The sequence below is a fragment of the Triturus cristatus genome, chromosome 5_2 (assembly GCF_964204655.1).
Source record: "Triturus cristatus chromosome 5_2, aTriCri1.1, whole genome shotgun sequence".
Lineage (NCBI taxonomy): Eukaryota > Metazoa > Chordata > Amphibia > Caudata > Salamandridae > Triturus > Triturus cristatus.
This window is the reverse complement of record NC_140588.1, coordinates 733336146-733356500: the sequence shown is the minus strand read 5'-3', so window position 1 is coordinate 733356500 and position 20355 is coordinate 733336146. Positions and strand designations below refer to the sequence as shown.

General features: G+C 43.5%; 1 protein-coding gene across 1 annotated transcript in view; it reads right to left on the bottom strand.

The window, feature by feature from the left end:
- CHMP1B (charged multivesicular body protein 1B) overlaps positions 1–20355 on the bottom strand; it is a 130016-nt gene that overhangs the window by 62943 nt on the left and 46718 nt on the right. Inside the window, exons 3-5 of the mRNA XM_085607840.1 lie at positions 15470–15616; positions 8926–8994; positions 8726–8833 (exon numbers count right to left, since the gene is read on the bottom strand). Of these exons, the coding sequence (XP_085463966.1) occupies positions 8726–8833; positions 8926–8994; positions 15470–15616 (324 nt within the window). The remainder of the gene's footprint in view (positions 1–8725; positions 8834–8925; positions 8995–15469; positions 15617–20355) is intronic.

Sequence of the window (20355 nt, the reverse complement as noted above, 5' to 3'; positions counted from 1 at the left end):
TTTTCAGAAAGCTGAAGTTCTTTTGAATACTGCCTGCATAAATGTGATGGATACCAAAGATCATTCGATCACAAGCCCTGTGTGGCAACTGCCATCAATGATGGTATCTTCCAGACAGCAGCCAACATCTGTCCCTATGTAGCGAACAGAGAAACTGTAGGGATCTCTACTGTATCACTGTCAGTAGACAACGTATGTAGTTCTTAGAAAGAGCTTAATTTGGTTCAACTGTGAAAGCCTGTTTGGTGGCCACACTTTAGCTCTTGGCTACTGACATAAGTGTGCCCATTTGCAACCTTATCAATTGTTGATTTCTGGCTCAATGAGTGGTTCTTTGGAAAAATATGTTGTTACATCTTTACTAAAGAAACCTGTCAATTTTAAAGATCAATGGCCCCATAACATTTTCAATGACCATCTCCGAGGTGAAGAAAAAACATCAAATGGAATTGCTTGTTAACAACCTTAATGAACAGGTCATTACTGAACTGGCCTCAGACAGGATTTTGCCCCCCAGCATAGTATGCCAAGAGAGTGGCATTAGCAGTCCTGGATTACCTTAATACTACCTGAGAACAATGTGACTGAGTCAACCTTCTTCTTTTAGGTCATTGCTGTGTGCAACATGCTCGACCATGAAATTTTGATGAGCCATCTCGTTGAAGTGGTGTTGACCAGCTAAGAAGTTAGACGATTCTGTTTATTTCTCTCTTTGTGGAAGCTCAGTCACTGCTCACTTAATCAGAAAAGGAATTCCTCTGCTGCATTTTCACAGAAGAACTCTGCAAATTTACCCAGGTTCCTCCAGTTTTGCATATTTTGAGCATAGCTGAAAGAAGCCACATTAATCGGTTTATGTGGAGAACAAGGACTTTGATAAAGCTGTTTGCCTTAGATATCCCAAGCCTTTGCTTCATTATGAATGAAAGAATGAATGACTTGGATATGTAGAGTACAAACAAACAGCTACCCAAAAAGGCGTCCCGATGCGACTTGTAATGCAAGATGTTGTACTTAGATTCCAGAAAAGAAACAGGTCTTAAGTTGCTTCCTAAACAGGTTCTCGGATTCAATTAAATGGAGAGAAGCCAGGAGGGTGTTCCAGGCTTTTAATGTCAAATCTGCAATACACCTGCCCCCCTGATCTAACCCTCTTGAGCATGGGGATTTGAAGGAGAATCTGTCGGGGACAATGTTTAAATCTATCTGAGAGATATTTTGGGCCTGATCTATAAAAAGATTTATGCATTATTGTCAAGGTTTTAAAAAGAATTTTTTTCTGCACAGGGAGCCAGTGCATATCTTTTAAATGAGCTGTTGTCTGTAGCGGGGAAGCTTGAGCACCTTTCATGCTGCTGCATTCTGCAGTTAAGATATTTTGGTAAGCCAAGATAAAGGGTGTTTGCAAAGAAGAGTCATGAGGAAATGAGAACATGATCTACCGACTGTCAAGATTCTTGTAGTAGCAAATCTAGAAACATACTAAGTGATCCCAGTATTGAGAAGCTGAAACAATTTGTGAGTGAAAAGATAATTCAGAGTCATATTTGGTTGCAACATTTCTGTAGTAATTGCTGAAGGGGGACACAGGGTCATTCGGCCATTAGTCGTTGGCTAGGAAGTTAACATTAGCCATATATAGGAGCAGTTCAGTCCTTTTTGAGTTACATTTTAGGTGGCTCTCATTCATTCACCCCATAATCCTGCTGAGTCGCACTTTGAAACTCTGCTCTATTTTGATGGTATACTTATCCAGAGGAAAAAAAACTGTTGTGTGTCAAGTTGTGTGTCATTGGCACATGATATTACTGAACTCCCAAATGACTATCACCTTGGCCAATAGGATCATGCAATCATTAAACTGTAACAGACTTAAAGAGGACTCCTGCGGAACTCCAAATTGAAGTACGAAGAACAGACTAAGGTGGAGGAGCCAGGGTCATTTCCTTTCCCAAGTATTGCAGAAATTATGTAAATTAGGATGGAAAGTGGACTATCGGCACAAGGTTTTCTTTTCTGGGAATTTTGCTTTTGAAACCTTGACATAAAAAAGTACATGCTGCTGAATGCGGTTTATTACAAATTGCTACAGGCTGTACCATCAAAGGCTTCCTGCCAGGGCCAGGTTTCTAAAACACAGGTTGGTGAAGGTAGAGTAGAGATTACCACCTTCCGGTGTCCAATAAACCATTACCCAACACTTTCAGAAATTCACAACCTGCCAAACCCTCTGACCGCCACCCACAAGGTCAGTGCCATCCAAGACTCCAGAGACAACCAAAAAACAAGTACTGATCAAAAGACGAAAGAAAGGTGTGCCCAAAATGGACCAAATGACAAGAAGAGTTGGGGACCCACAACTCACCAATTATAGCACCAGAAGCTAGCCTGCATTATTTTGCCCCAGCTCTAACTGGTCCATATTTTCCTGCAAGTGAGTTCTAGTGGGATATTAACATCAGTGACCATCTTAGGAAGGTACCACCTTGCTCTCCAGCAACGGAGATTCAGTGGAGAAGGTGCTGTCGTCCCAAAGTCTGACCCTATAGCCTTCCTAAACAGCTCCCAGGTGGTCTTCTTTCAGGTACTAGAGACATCTCAAGAAGTAACAAAGCACAAGATACTGGATTTTATTCAGAGAAGCAGGCAGAGGCCAGAATATTTCATGGACGTTATCCTTTGTCTAGCACAGCAATGTTCATGCAACAGAAAAGTAAAAGCATGCTTAAATATATATGAATGAGTTAATTTTCAGACATATGAAAAACTAGTGATACCTCTTGCATATGTGCCATAAGAGCAAGTGCAACAACTGATTTCGTGGACTTGGATATTTAGCCCTGTAGTTGACAAGTCAAAGAGGTAATGAGATATTTACAGCAAGCTTTGATCTGTGTAGGGAAATAACTTACTTCAGAGGACAACGAGCAGGGGCTAAGGAAATTTAATGGCGAACAATAACATAACTGCAAGGGACTTGCACAAAAGGAACAGATAGATGATGGCAGTGAAGGAAGACCAAGTAGAAAATTCAAATATACATTGCCAAATCTTGTAATCATTCATTTTCATCAGGGCCTACCAAAACAGGTGCAGGAGTTTGCCAATGTTGGAAGTGGAGCCTAGACAGAGCAACACACACACACCTTTTCCTGTTGTGGCGTCAGAACAGATTTTATCTCCCCAGTTCTCCTATCCCCTGAGAATCTTTCCATAGGACCCTGTTCTTATTTGGGACCTGGTGTTGGTGTTTAGGGGGCAAGATATTAACTACACTAGGACTTCAATGGCACTGTCCTGGAGATTAGTTATCTTTGATACTTCCACAACCAACAAGGAATACTCCATAGTAGAAGGATCTAAGCTAACAAACAGGCCAGAAAGGGGAAGTATTTCCATACTCGTACATCATATTAAATTAAAACGTCTCATAGTGCAGAAAGATATTTGCTAAACGTTGGGATGGATCAGTCCTCGGCATGGCTCTACAAAGTGTGAACCTCTGTCCTGTATTGCCTTAATCGCAGTAGTTTTTTTTTATCCTGTCAGCAAGTCATCCAATCACACATCACTGCCGGGTGACCTTTCCGCATGGATTGAGAACCCAGAGAGGTAGAGGGTCACTCTCTAATTAGGCTTTGTGGGACTGGAAGAGCAAATTAAAGTAAAGGGACAGAACCTTTTGGATACCTCCTTCAAGGAAGTTGCAAACAAGACTCCATAGCCACTATCTTAAAACTGGGTCTTTCCCTTCCTTCTGGAGGCTGCTTTGTGTCAGTGCCTTAGGGTAAGTTTGGAACCTGTGCTCATGCTTGACTGAGACCCTGCAGCAAAAATCAATTTTTAATTGTGTTTATATGCAACATAAATTGAGGATGCCTTTTTACAAACTTGTCCATGTTTCTGTTGACTTAGAAACCTGCATCTTTCCATCCCCCGTCTTTCCCCTGTATCTTACAGTACAGGGCTAAAGAGTCCTGAGAGTAGAGATTCCAGATCCCTCACTCTGTAGTTTAGAATAAAGTTCCTGTGCCAGGTGAATCCACTTCATGGAGAGGTCATGGAATTTCTTCCTACCTGAATCTACCTTACACCAGATTTGACCTGCTGTGGCCTTCAGTATATAAACATCCACACCTGAAATATTTGGAACCAGGTCAGAATGGGCCTGGCTATCTCCGGCCCCAATAAGGGATAATGGGCATGCACCATTTCATTGGAGAAGCCATAACGGTGTAGAAGGGCAGACTGGATGGGTCAGCAGAAAAGAACTGATCTCCCTGATCAGTTGAGGTTTCAAGGAACACCAACTGACTGATGAAGGAGCATTACAGTTAGGGAACTGCTCTGTTCCAGAGTCAGGGTGTGCCAGCTGCTCACTTCCTACCAAAATAGGGACTTAGCCTGTAAAGATTGGCTGGGCTGCCACTGTAAGGGTGCCCTTCCTGATGGGAGAAAAGGTTGTTGGGCAGGAAAATAGAGAGGAGAGCCTACATGAGAGGAATTAATGAGCCCTGCATCCAAAGGACCTTTGGAAGCTGTGCATGAGAAAGCAATTACCATCAACTATACTGCCTGGAGGTGCGAGTTAAACACTGTCGCCTACAACATATTATGGTGAGGACCCTTGTTCCTAAACCCATCAGTGTCACTCTAGTTGCCTTTAGGAGAAATTGAGGATTGCCCAGGTGCCATTACCAAGACAGGAGAATGTTAAAGCGATATCTAGGCAAGGCTGGGGTATCAAGGGTTAAATCCCCACTCATGACTTGTTTTTTTCCTGTCTATGTGCTGAGTAATAGAATGTTGCCCCCTTGTGTTGGTACTGGTTAGCTAGGTTCTGGGTAGGGTCAACTGGCAATTTTTAGGTGGTGGACTTTGGTTCAGGCCTGAGTGTTCTTTGTAGATACAAGTACCCTGTAATACATTTCAACATTTTGAAGTGATGCACAAGACCATCCAGTCAGTTCAACTGGTCCGCACACTTCCCTTTGCCAAGCAACAACAAGCAAGAGGGACTAGTTAAGTGCATCTGAAACAATTGAGCATATGTGTTAGCATTTGGCTGTCGGAGTCCGAGTATTCCCAATTAGGTTTGCAGATCCATGATGTGCATGCATCAGAGGTAAGCACTGATGCTGAAACACTGACAAAGAGTATAGTTATTCGTGCTCAAGATATTTAGGGAGAGATCACTTACTAGGATGGAGCTAGAGATGTGTGGTGTTGAGCACTCATCTTCATTCTATGTACAGTTCTTTGTTCAACAACATTATTTTTAAAGAAAAAGTAAAGCACCGACATGACATTCGTTTATTAAGGGTAATTGGTTGTTTTACTGTGTTCTGCCTTTCTAACCCATACAAAGACTTTGACTGCACTGCTCCAGTACCCAGAGAGTCTCTAGTGCTGGAGAAGAGTACTTGGTAAATCGGTTTTGGGTCGACTAGTAAGGTAGCGCAAGATGAAAGAACATCAGTTGAAAATGACAGCAATTGTTACAATTGTAGACATGTATCCTCCACTTGCCCTGTGACCCCTCTGAACCTCTCAGAATCTAGTAAATATATGCATGTGTGCATTAGAGGTTGTGTACAGCAAGCTTAGCCGGTGAGAAATGTAGCACTGTACATTATTGAGGGAGGCAGGGTACACAAGAGTGTGTACATCATTTGACTGTAGAAGCCTGATCAACAGAAAGATGCTTTAAGGCCAATCACTGGGTTCAAAGGCACGAGCACTCTTCATGGTGTCCATTGGACCAGATCCGTATTAAACATATACCACAAGTACCACACTTGGCTTATGGACTGATGCTTTCCCTCGACTGCATACTCAGAACTGTGTCCTCCCTGAAATTTCCCTTTATTAAATATGTAGGACACAGATCTGGATAGGCAACTTACAGCTCAGGGACTGCATCTAATACCTCTCCTCTTCAGCCCTAGAATAGCATCTTTCATCCCGAAAAAACAATCAGGGTTTCCTCTGGAACCCTATTCTTTTAGGATATCGAAAGAAGATTTACAATTTTTTCTCTGTGACGCTCGATAATTCCAGAACAAAAAAACACATAGGAACTCATTTGATTCCAGTACTCAAGACTTAAGATACAACCTTGAGAAGGTCAGCTGCCAAAATAAGCTTGCTACATGCAACACATGCTTGAAGATTGTCTTAGAAGGCTTGTTCAGTAAAAGGAGGTATGTCCTTTTGACATTCAAATCACTTAGAGATGCAATGATGAGACACCAACTCCAGAAATGGGAGACTGTGGAATCACTGAAGAAGACTATCCATGTATCCTGCCAGACTGATGGATAGGTTGTGATGCACCGGCAAGGTGCGCCACTCCGATGTATGAAAGAATGTGACAGAACCCCTTTCGGAAGGCCACGAGGCACGCAGGGGCTATTCGGACCAACCGTAGTGGTTGAGGTCTTTTACTCCTGAAGTCCCAGGCCCGACCTACTAAAGATCCTGCTCAGCTGGGCCTAGTACCCCTTCTGCATTTGACTTTCAGTGGTAGCTGTGGTGATGCAGTCAAGGCTCCCTTGGGAGGGATGTAGATACGGATCAGTGAACATGACTCATAACTTAAAGTGCAGACAGTATGAACAATAAATCAATGTCTGGCCAAATACTTGCTTTTATAAGAAAAAGTGGTATTTTATTCCTAACTCTACACTCGCAAAGGTATACGACATTCAGAAGCAACAACACAATCCCCCTTGAGGGCAGAGCTCTAGTAGTGGTCAGGCAAATCCCTGTCCCACCCTCCTTTGTGTAAAGTGTTCAGGGTTGTTCCCCATTCACTGGTGACTGCATCAGGGAATGCAAACTATTAGGCCAGATTCAAGAGTTCCCTTTTGACTCTATAGGATTTCAGTCAAAAGTGTCTATGGTGCCACAGCACCTTAAGCATTGAATCCCTCGGGCCCCCAAAAGCCTGATTTCAGTCTTCTCTGCTATGGCATTGTGGCAGTCTTGCAGAGCTTCCCCTCCTCACACAGCCCGTCTGGCTGCTTGGCAGATGAAACATTTTTGGGAACTTACCCTACCCTTCTTATAATCGTTTCCAGAGATCAAATGTGATTTGGGTCTGGGTCTATGAAGCTTTATGGGGGGGGGGATCTGCTTCTTTTTAAGTGGGTACTTCTCTTTTTCATCTTCCTTCATGAAAGAGGCCTGCCACAGCATGCAAAACACCAAAGCTGATTGCCAACAACACAATTCATGGGAGTGACCAGAGTTCACACCTGGATTTCAGCCACAGTGACATGTGCATCAAAAGGTTAATCCCGGACCCCCAACCTAACTCTTTATGATTCTCTTATCAGCCCAATCTCCCTTCCTGAGATTTGTCCAGGCCCGCATCCTTGTGATCTAACACTGAAACAAAGAGCAGCATTTTGAAATGTAAGGGAGTTTGTTCCTTTTTCTTCCAATCTGTCCCAAACCCAGCTCTCAGGAATGCAGCAATACACAAATGTGTCTGGGGTGACTCCTCTTATCCTCGTGTCTTAACCAGGCAGGCCTGGGCTTCCCAAAACGAAACTCAGGGTCCTCCATACAATGTACAATTACAGGCACACTCATTCAGTGTATTTTCACAGCACACTGTTCAGCACTGAAGCTTTTCTATCTTTAACCAGTTTGTGCTTATTTTGAAAACACATACACTGCCAACAAGCACATTCGCTATGTGTACACTGCACAACTCTTCACCATTTATGCACTGTACTACAGGCAAGCACACATACACCCAGCACCTGGGGCCCTACCCTGCGCATGCAGTGCAGAGAACTACATCTCTCATGTGATGTACTCCTCTCAGACATACATATACTCACTGCACCAGTGCATGTACTAACCACACATGCACTGCACAGTACTGCTTCATCCTTGTACTGTACCTTTCGAAGGCACACACACATCTAATTCAGAGTCATTACTCCTGCGCTGAGCAGCACTCCACATCTACCTGATGTAGACCAAGGGCGAGTTAATCACACCGCAGCGGAACCTTTAAAAAAATGACACAGGATAAAAAGGTTCAGATAACTACACTGTATGCTGCCACCACCACGTGTGTGCTGCTTAAGTCATGGTGAAGGGGATAGCCTTCCACCACTGTTAGGATTTCTCTTTGAGTGCCCCTCCTGGGCCAACATGACTGCAACTCATGAGACAGGCCTATGTCATGGCGCATATGCATGATTAGTTTTCACCTATGGAGAAGCACACACACACAAAAAAAAGAAATCAGCATTCGGAATCCAGACAAGAGTACAGTTGGGCACTCAGGGCAGAGGTACGCGCCTTTACCATGCAGAGGACTTTTCCATCCCAAAAGAATGCTTGCACATTCAGGGCTGCAAAAAGTTTAAAACTGAGAAGCTTTTTCCAGACTGCTGATGCAGGCAATTCTCAGTTGGCAAAGAGACAAGCATGACAGAGTAAAAAGTGCTCCTAGGATTATAAATGCATCTAAGGAGGGTCCCTTCTTCACTAGCACCTTAAGAAGAAACACGGCTGAGAGTACCCTGAAAAACAACTGAGCTAAAATAAGAATAATTTAATAAAATTAGACTAAGGTCACATTCTAAATCTAAGCTATATCTTCTTCTTCCCAGGAGTCAATAACGCAGCTCACAGAAAAACAATATCAACATGAGACTCTATGTTGATAAATTGAGAACAGTTTGAATTAAAGGACACTTACTTGTGGTGTTGTTAATGTAGTAGTGCTGCTCATCGTGTCTTCCATTTGCTGTGTTTGAACATCAAGTGTTTCAAACTGGTGCTCAAATTTGTCCATTAAGGCAGAAATCTAAATAACAATAGATGCATTCAGATTAATCAAATTAAACGAACCCACTGACATTGCACAGAAAACCTCAAAGTAGGCAAACTCTGACAAACCTTCTCTAGGTTCATGCTTTTCAATGTAGCATCCATAGACTTTACTACGCCTGCCATCGATTTAGTCACCTGCAGGGTGGAATAAAACCAGAAAGATAATTAAATCAACTATTTAAATGAACACTTTATTTAAAATGCTGTAGTTACTCTTTAATTCTATAACCATTTAGAATAATATAAGGGAGAAAATGACACAATTGGTGCCACAAATCTTTCACAATGATGCCTATATTCAGAACATACATCATTCCTTTAAAGATGTTTGGGGAATAGAATGTTTGAAACAGTGAGATCTAAGTGGAATTCCTGGACTGGTTATTTTGGAAATAAACAACTAAACTGTGCAATTAGTCTTTATGGTTTATTTTGGGAAATTCTTCACCTTGTTTCTGATAATGAGAGAAGGCGGATAACAGAAGGACCAATTCTAAAGGGCTTATAAAATCTCCCAGCTCGGAAGTAAGTGAAAAAGAATCGCAAGCGACGGACACCGCTCACCAGCCCTACCTTGGGAGAAGGTTTTTCTCAAGCCCTAAAGTCTTACCAAGATTACCTAGCAGCGAGAAAGAAGAGGAAAGTAAAACATGACTTGCGAAATATAGCCGATACACAATTGTGCCAGTAATCTCAACAGGCATGAGTTGGTTATGGTGAAAGCCAATTATAAAGGCTATTGGCCTAACTGGTGCATTGGAAAACGCTAGGTCAGAGGCCACGTGAATGATCTGTTTATTATGAAATTTTAAAAACAGAGACAATACGTAGGACTTATTTCTTTTGAGAAGAAACATGTAAAAGCCAAAAGTCTGTTACGGATGGATTGTTATTTCGCTGTGTCAAATCTGCTGTTATTACCCAGAATCTCAGATTACCATAGTATTGAAGGGATGTTATTGGTAACCCCTCTTGCATGCCATGAGGGTAAAATATTTGCATTCGGATAGCTTTCTTAGGTCCTCTTAAGATACTTGTATATTGTTTTGCCATCTGTAATTTTGTACTAATTTGCTATTTTATGACTATTGCCTTGTGGCAAAGCTTGAGCTCAAAAACATAGGCCTGCCTGAGTAGGTTATTTTGAGAAGCCGGTGAGAAAGATCGATCGATAAGATCTTTATAGTGCGATTAATTACTATCATAGTTTAAACTACGTGGTAAAACAATACAAGCAATAGAAAAGAAGAACAGCTATATATAGTGTAAAAGAATAAATGGTGGATTAAAATCGACGTTCTAAAAAGTTTCTAAGAAATGGGGAGCCCTTGCCACCACAGTCCGGGGGGCTCCATTTTTGACCTCCTTTGATGGCTTCATCTGAATCTGGGCCAAATTAGTTTAAAAACTTTCCTAAACCCTGGCGGGTGAGTCAAAGTGTAAGTGTGTGATTCAGGAAGAGACATGGCGAGGTTATTCGGGTGGGGGTGTCAGGGGTGGGTCGACCCACTGTTGTAGACCGCATAAAGAGCATGCCAATAAAGTGCTTTCAGGGGCAGGTGTAATCTGGAGTGGTGTTGCTGCAGGTATGGAAATTTACGGGCGCCAAAAAGAACTTTCAGGGTCCATTTACATGTCAAATGGAGCTGCCGTGGGTGTAAGTTCTTATAAGGAGCAATATAGTCTCAGACTTTGAGCCCCGCAGGGCCATGCCGCAGTAGGAGCTATTACCTGTTATCCAGTACCCCACACAGATCGTTTAGAGTATATACTGTGTAGAGCGATCAAGCGTCAAATATCAACAGCATTGAAGAGGTTCAAGGACCTACGGTGCAGCTACCGATTTCATACATTTCAAAAATCGAGCGGATACCTGCGCTGAAGCAGCTCTCAGGCAGGCTTCTAAAGTGCCTCAACAGATCCTGACATTTAAAATGTGCCATACCGGTCGAAGCCAAAGTTTCCTTAGCAGGAGCAACTTATAACAGATGCAGGGAGCATGTATCAATGATTCCTCTACTTTTGCATAGAAGCGACATTTTCTGTCATAGTTATCCAGATTGTGGAGTCCATTACAATAGGATTTTAGAGGGATTTATCCAAATCGCAAGCCCATAAACTGTCGCTGCATGCTCGAGTTAAAGGACGAGAAAGATAAGCTGGTAGGACCCCTGACTCGTACAATGTTGAGGCCCAACCTCCGTTTGCCAAATTGTTCACGGCCTGCACGTCATGATCTGTTGATTTGAGCTTTGCTTGATCAGCAATTTGGCCGCCGAGGGCACCAGCAGGTCACTTGACCAAATATTGCTTCCCTCCAGTGTCTCTAGGGCATAATTTAGATACTTGTGCCAATTTGTCGCCGGATTTCTTATCACTCCCCAAATTATGTTTAACGTGTTGTTCTTCACCTGCTTGGCTTTTATTTAAGGCTGTAAGCAACAAACTTTGCCTTTACGATCCAGTGCTGTGAGGATAACCTGAAACTCTTGTCAAATTTAGGCATGAGATGTACAATTACAGAGCGAAAATGCTCTCTAGTGACAGGAGGACAGCGCCCTGGGGTGCCACTTGGTTTGGGGTCCCGCCTGAATGCATTGACTTAATGTCTGTCACCACGTGGCCTGGGCTTATTGATGACATGCCTGAAGGGGCTGTACTTAGTGATGCTGTTCCCCTTTTGGATCCCTCTTCAGGAGCCTTAAGCTCAGACGGCAAGTTGGTCTATATATAGGTCTTAAATGTAGGATTTCCATTCTGTGAGGGTAATGTTGGCAGTGGGTGCCAGGCGTTGTATGTTGGAACATTCATTTATCCATAGCCAGAATTTTCTCTGATCCTTAGATTTTATAATCTCATGCTGAATTCGGCCCATCTTTGGGTCTCCTCTTCCTTCCTTTGCACGTAGAGGGGTTTCCTATATTCTAGTCGTATAGTGGCAACCCTGGTTCGCAACCATTTATTCACCCCCCACCCCTTTCCTGGCTCAGACTTTCAAAACTTTATTTAAACTTCGTTATAGGGCAGCTATTTGGCTGTTGCCATTTGCTGCAGATTTAATGTGCCCAGAGGCCACGCCTCTTACATACCTTCCCAAATTTCCAAGGTGCTTGCTTAAGTAGACAGACAAGGATCCTCAGAGGTTTGAATTGATGCCTAAATAACTTTCTCTGGGTCATATCTAGAAATCAGAAATCAGAAATCAGACGGGGTTCCGTAAATATGTGGCGGAACCCCGGGATGGATGCACATTAAGCGATTGGCTGTTTAAGGATACCATTGAGGCTCCTTATTGTTTTTCCCACCCGCCCTAAGGTCCATGAGGCAACACCTCACGTACACTTAAAATAGATATGCATACCATTAGGTACTGTATACTTTCGCATTTTTTCACTTATGTTGATAGTATTTTCATAAGTACATAAATTTGCACATAGGAGGGATCTCAACCCTGTCCTGAAGAAGATGCCTTGCATCGAAACATGTTGACAACATACTAGGAGTAAACCACACATTGAGTAGGAAGTCTCCGCACCACCTTTTTACTAGTACCAGCCCCCTCTGACTTATTAAAGGTCTTTTGTCCTAGGAGCCAGGTCCTTTTTAATCTCACATTCACATCTACCCCAGACCCTCCCATTGCACTACACATAGCACTTTATTATCAGTGCTCCCACGTATTCGTAGGTCGTAGCACGCCCCGTCCCGCAGCGGGGCGGGAAGACCCCTATGATGAAGCATGACACCATGGGTCATTCTTGGTGTGTGAGGGGTATTTAAACAACTCTGTATGTCCAACCATTGTGGGACACCTACACTCATTTATCCCCGTTTCTTTAAAACCCAGGTTTTGAATTTCCTCTTTTTCCCTAAAGAGATGGATCTTTATGTTTAATAATTAGCTTTAGTTGCATACCACGCTCTTGTAATTAAAAAAATAAGTTTCATTAAAAAAGCATAAAAACACAAGCACACATATGCATACAAAGTGGGGCCCTCTTTTATCACTGGCCTGGTTGCGTGATGTTTACCCTTCTGTGTCTGCCCACTACAACATATAGCAATGGGTCAGTCTACTTCAGTCACTGGCTCGATTGTCTTCTGGGTGATGGCATTTTGCCTGACCACATGTCCACATCCACCTGAAACAGATTGTGCTTCAGGACCAGGAAGTCATTCACTTTTTTGGCGCATTTTCTCCTTTTATAAGTCACACAGTTTTTTCCCCTCTATTTTTTTTAATGCATTTATTTATGAGCGGTCGTCCGCTCCTTAGATATTGCTACGGGTTGACTCGTTTATTGCTCATTTCTGCAGTGCCCCGCATTCCACCTGGCTACTGCTTTCAAACTTCGAAACCGGTCCTAGGATGCTTGATTCCGGTCCAGGGAAGACATGGCTTGGCAGTTCGGGCTGGACTGTTCCCATGAGGCACAGGGTCAAGACTGATTTGCATATGGCCATGTCTGAACTGGGGTGGCGTGGTGAGCAAAATAACAATGGATTAAACCCAGATCTGTTACTGGGGGTGAATGTTTTGCCAATGTGCAACATTCCGTCCATCATACTGTGTGTTTTGCTGTTCGCCCTATGTGGGAAGGGTATGCCCAGACGTGGGTCCCGTGCTCACTACTCCACTGGACTCAAGCTATCCTGGCTAAAGAGGGGTGAAACCCCGAAACCGGTCCTAGGATGCTTGATTCCGGTCCAGGGAAGACATGGCTTGGCAGTTCGGGCTGGACTGTTCCCATGAGGCACAGGGTCAAGACTGATTTGCATATGGACATGTCTGAACTGGGGTGGCGTGGTGAGCAACATAACGATGGATTAAACCCAGATCTGTGACTGGGGGTGAATGTTTTGCCAATGTGCAACATTCCGTCCATCATCCTGTGTGTTTTGCTGTTCGCCCTATGTGGGAAGGGTATGCCCAGACGTGGGTCCCGTGCTCACTACGCCACTGGAGTCAAGCTATCCTGGCTGAAGAGGGGTGAAACCCAGAAACCGGTCCTAGGATGCTTGATTCCGGTCCAGGGAAGACATGGCTTGTCAGTTCGGGCTGGACTGTTCCCATGAGGCACAGGGTCAAGACTGATTTGCATATGGCCATGTCTGAACAGGGGTGGCGTGGTGAGCAAAATAACGATGGATTAAACCCAGGTCTGAGACTGGGGGTGAATGTTTTGCCAATGTGCAACATTCCGTCCATCATCCTGTGTGTTTTGCTGTTTGCCCTATGTGGGAAGGGTATGCCCAGACGTGGGTTCCGTACTCACTACGCCACTGGAGTCAAGCTATCCTGGCTGAAAAGGGGTGAAACCCCGAAACCGGTCCTAGGATGCTTGATTCCGGTCCAGGGAAGACATGGCTTGGCAGTTCGGGCTGGACTGTTCCCATGAGGCACAGGGTCAAGACTGATTTGCACATGGCCATGTCTGAACTGGGGTGGAGTGGTGAGCGAAATAACGATGGATTAAACCCAGATCTGTGACAGGGAGTGAATGTTTTGCCAATGTGCAACATTCCGTCCATGATCCTGTGTGTTTTACTGCTTCCAAACTCAGCTACCATCCTGAAGGCCACTGTCCATATTGTATCATTGCTTCACCATTCAAATATGACTGCTACATTTAAAACATGCCAGTCTTCTTGGAATGGTTCAGCAATTAGTCAAATTAGTCACTGCGCACAATATGGCTCCAAGATGGCCACTCACTGCTATGTTTAAGTTTTTACTTATTCTTCACTGCAAGCACATTCACCATGTGTTTATTCTGTAGCCTTTTTCTATTTTGTACTGTTATTCTTTTAATTTATCTTGCATATGCTTGTTGAGTTTGAGGGTGTTTTTTATCATGGAGAAGTGGATAAGTGTAGGAATGATCAGTGGGCGGATGAACGGATGCTTGAATGCACAAATGTATAGCAGAGTGTATAGATAAGGTAATAAGTATCTAAACTCACCAGTAATTGACAAAGCACCTTCATTTATAAACAAGACTTAGTGGCATTGTCTAACCTTGTTCTATTGCGGGTCAATCGAAGCATAAAGGGTAAAACCCAGCACACCACCTGAACAAGTAAAGTATTAACCAAGACACTATGAAAAACATCAATTCAGATACAGTATATGCACCAACAGTTAATGATCAAAACTACTAGACCACACCCATTGATTTGATGCAACAGGACATCCACTGCTTACGAAATTATGTTATGGAATCACTAAAGTGAAAACTAGCTCTTTGTTACTTTTTTGTATTGCTATTGAGACAGCGCATTCCAAGAGTGCAGATCCAAGATATAAAAATGCACAGTTCAACTGCATCTAAGCAACCTATGAACCCTAATATGAAATTAATGTTATGATAAACTCATTAATTTGCCCAATTTAGTTTGACCTACAATTTAGCATTCAAGACCTGTAATCTCAGTTGCCTTAATCGTATGACTCTCAGGTGGTTTATTTTAAAAGTCAATTTGCACACTAAATACATTTCTGGTCATCTGATATTGTACACTCTTGTTATATTTGTATAGTTTTTTTTTTTTAATGACGTGATCTCTTGAACACAAATCTCACTGTGTGTCAGAAACAAATGTCATGTACCTTGCCCATTGTTACAGCGGTTTGCACCCTAGCAGCAACAGCATCCACTCGAGCACTCATGCGCAAGAAGTTGATGGCTTGATTCTTTTGTCGGATGGCATTTTCAGCGTGTATTCTTGCCACTTCTGTATTGCCCTTCTGAATTGCCTGAAATCCGTTAAAGATATATATAAGACAGTTTATACCATGTGCTATGCAGTAAGTTGGTGCTAAACATAAATGCTTGAAATTAACATGAATAGCAACAAACACTGTTAACTCACTGGAACATTTTAAAGAAGATATCATTGTTATGAAAAGAAGAGACAGAGAAGTAGAGCATGCCACAGAGCAGGACCGAGCAGGGATTTAAAGTCAGCCAAGGTAAAACATTTCCAAACGCACAAAGGAACATCAATTCAAATCTTACTCTACACAGAACTTGTGTTGTCTCTAATCTTAGAAAAACTAATCATAAACCCATGCACTTTTGCCTGCATCAGTCCAGCAATGTTAACAAGCTAAAGAAAACAAAAACACATAAAACAACGTAATGAAAAGAGATGAAATGTTTTAACTTTACACATGCCATTCCAAGCAAACAAACACTTTTTCTCTTCAAACCCTTTCCCCCATTCCTCTTTTGCATAAATGTTTTGAGGAGCAAAATAAAATAATTATATTTTCAGAATACATGTTAAGTTTCAACTACAGCCGTTATGTGAAACATTTTTTAACATTACACGTGGCATAACATACAAATGTACTTAAACAAATGGCTGTCGCTCTTTCAAAGCCATTGTAACAGCTTTCACACACCTACGAGGGGTGTATTGATACATTGCATCGCCTACCTCTGAACGTGTACAGCGATCTAAACTGAAAACCTTCTTCAACAATATAAGAGAATACCTTACCTGGCTCGAACCTAAAGATAATTAGAACATTGGAATGTGGAGCACTCCATTGTAGACAATGGAGTGCTCCATGCTTCTACGGGCCGGTAAAGGCCCGCAGAGCAACATTCCAATGTTTTACAAAAGCCTCTCGAAGCTCGAGTGAATTTAAATCCCCTCGAGCTTCGAGAAGCCTTTGTTTAATTTGTTAGAACATTCTGCCCTCTAGTGGCAGAATGTTCTAATAGCCTTATAGCGCTTCGTAGCAGGGCTATACCGCTATTAAAGTCCCGCTGCTTTTGTTAAAGTCCCTCGCCTTCGGCTCGGGCCTTTAACGCTGCAGCGGGCCTTTAATAGCTGGTATAGCCCGCTATGGCGGGCTATAAGGCTATTAGAACATTCTGCCACTAGAGGGCAGAATGTTCTAACAAATTAAACAAAGGCTTCTCGAAGCTCGAGGGGATTTAAATTCACTCGAGCTTCGAGAGGCTTTTGTAAAACATTGGAATGTTGCTCTGCGGGCCTTTACCGGCCCGTAGAAGCATGGAGCACTCCATTGTCTACAATGGAGTGCTCCACATTCCAATGTTCTAATTATCTTTAGGTTCGAGCCAGGTAAGGTGGAGCTCGTTTGAAAAAAATGGAGTAGCTCCGGGCTTATAATGGCTAGTATTAGCCCGGAGCTCCACCACTCCAATGTTCGTTTTTAAGTTTCTCCCTTTTTTAATTTAGATCATTCTACCCCTAGTGGGTGGAATGTTCTTATAGCCTTTTAGCACTTCTGCCTCAGGTTATACCGGTTGTTAAAGGCACTCTCCCTTGTTATAACTCGGGCTCAGGGCCTTTAACAACTGGTATAGGCCTCTGCAGCGGGCTATAAGGCTATAGCAAAACCTAATTCATTTGTGAAAACTATTCACAGTTATCAGCCTAAATTACATAGAACTTTCAGAGCTCTGGTGAAAGGGCAGAAGGCTGTGAAACACACATTGGCTCCTTTTCTCCAATCAGCTCTGTTAGTATCCTCCATATTGTAGCATGGTTAAATGCTTCAAATTAAAAACTGCTCCACCATAAGAAGAGTAAATGGGCTTTATAAATTCCAGGATTATATTGGTCTAGCCCACAACAAATCTGAGAAGTAAGTTATCCGATAAGAGCAAGGATATATATTTCATGGTGAGATTTTAATATGTGAATATTATTTTGAGACTAAGTGATAAAGAAAGGTGTATGTAATTCCACATTATGATATAATAACTTAATTTGAAGTCGGCTCCCCTAATGCTTAATTGTGTACTACAAAGCCATTCCATTTACTGGCTTAGAGAGTTTGAGAATTAGCGCAAAGCTGGAATACCGGCAAATAGGTGGCAATGCTGCTCGGATGTAGAAAGGTCCAACGTTTTTAGGTCTCGCTTGGCATTGCAGGGCAGAGCCCTGTTCCACCTCCGCGAGAGATTTTGTAACAGAGGACTTTCAGCCTAATTTCTATTGGCTGGCAGGTCACCGTTTATGCTAAACGGTGCCCTGCCATTGGAAATGAGGGTTTTCTGTTCACGCCCTTTCTCTCCGAGCCGGACTGGCTCACCTGCTTTGCTGCTGTCACAAAGCAGTTTCTTATTTTTATGGGGCCAAGCACATGGCCCCATAAAGATAAGAGATCCCCCTGCTGCCACATCGTCTCCACACAGCCAGTGAGCATCCTCCCAGACTCCTTCCCTCAGCTTCCCCAACGTTCACCCAGCCTCTCCCTCCTTCAACAGAGAAAGCAAACTAATTTAAAAGGACATTTTTTTTCCTTTATGTTGTTTCTGCAATTCTTTGCCCTTGCCTTCATAATTGGTGGGTACTTTATTTATCCAAAGGCTGAACCAGAGGAGCTTCTGAAAACAAACGTATTCCCCCCCATATTTTGACAGGGACACCACAGCGTGCACAGACCCACCATCAACAGTCCGTGTACAGCTCCTACGGGTTTCCTCCGGCCAGCAAATTTAAAACACAGCATGAACCTACCGAGGGGACTGCACGGCAGAAACTGTGATGGAGGTAGATTAGTAAAATAACATTAATCGCACAGTCACCAGGGTGGTAATTTTCCATTACTCTTTCGTACTACTGTGCCTCTCCCCAAGTGGCTGGGAACCGGATTTCACTGACTAAAAATTCTGGAGGCTGGGAAGACACAGCATATAATATACACCGGTTTATAGACAGTTTTATACTACATTTGCTAAGCACTGCGAATGAAAGGTGTTACGATACCCAATTTAATGACTCAATTCACCACCATCGGAGGATGGAAGATGAACCAGAGGAGCTTCTGAAAACGAATATATTGCCCCCATATTTTGACAGGGACACCACAGCATGCACAGACCCACCATCAACAGACCGTGTACAGGTCCTACGGGCTTCCTCCGGCCGGCGCGGACAGCCACGCTGGCGGAAGCCGTCGATAATCCCCAGGAATGCTGGAATACCTTCTCCTGCTCTTTATTTAGCTGCTCCGGTTTTCATTAATGTTATATGTGATTGGCCTGATGACAGGGAGATAAAGTTCAGAAGCAGCACGACTGTGGCGCAGTACAAACGTTTTCTGACCACAGAGGCCCTTGCTTGAACGCTAACCTACAGTGCCTTTGTGCTAATGATGTGGTTTAAATAGAAGGGAGCTATATGTATAGCATATCGTCTTCTGGCGCGAACATGGCGATAGACAGCTCTTTTATGCACTTTTACTCTCTTCCCATCTTCCACAACAGTGATCCGCAAGCCTGATTGCTCCATTATTATTATTGTAGTTTTATATAGCACGAACTCGACCTGAAGGTATCAGAACGCTTTACATGAGCACCGGGTACATTACAGACGGACACATTCATTTTAGGCACTGGGGGGGTTTAGGCGATTTGCCCACAACCACAGGATGTTAAGCGTCCCTGCCAAGACTCGAGCCTGGCTCCCCAGCTTCAAAGTCGGACGCTCTAGCCGTTAAGCCACCCCCTCTCCCCTTAAGCCTGCCGTTGACATGTCTGGGAATTCATAGGGTTTAGCCTCAAGTTTTCAGGGGGTAAGGGTCACAATGACCGATGTGTCTTCTTAAAACACCAATTATTGGCGCTGTGCCTTGGTTTAATTCTGCAGTGTTTAAACCTGAGCTAGGGAATCACTCACCCAAACATGTATTATAGAGCGCTCCACGCTGATGTGTAAGGCCCCACAAAGCAAAGGGGAGTTGGGGGTGTGAAGGGGAGGTGCAAGACCATGGAGGGGATTGCTACATGTGCAGGGCTGCAGCAGAGGATTAGAGGGCATGAGTATTCTTGTATGTGTGTGTGTGTTTTTTTTTTAGCTTGCCATCGAGCTGGTAATGGCTTGATTCTATCTACTCTGATTTCAAGGGTGGGGTGACTCAGGAACCTCGAGAAACATGGTACAGGAGCAGAAACGTATACACTTCTGGGCAGATAGACGCAGCCAGGCAAGTACAGTCAGATGGCGGCGTCACAGACAGAAACACATACATTAATGAACGACACGTTTTGATGGGCTGGTTACTGGTATTTAGGGGTGACAGAATGTCCTTGAAGCATAGGGGCGCTCCAGAAGTGGCCCAGACAGCATCAATCGATTGCTGTGACATGGAACTCGCTGGTGCTTACACCATTCTTTCTCCTCATTGGTCCTCCTTCCACCCGCACCTCTCAGCGCTTCGACGCAATCTGTGTGGGTAGAAATGGCACGTGAGAGAGGGAGCACAGGAGCTACCAGAGAGGGATGGAGATGGAGAAAGGACAGCGAGTGAGAAGAGTACAAGAGGAGAATGTGCGTTGGGGTGGAGAGTAAGCAGGGTGGCAGGGGCAGCGGAAAGTAGAACGGAAGAGATGGAGGCAACAAACATTGAACGCGAGAAGATGTGAATGAGGGAGGGAGAGTAGGTGGATAAAAGAGAGGGCAGAAAGACCTGGTGAGCGAGAGAAAGAAAAGTTGGAGAACTCTTGCGGG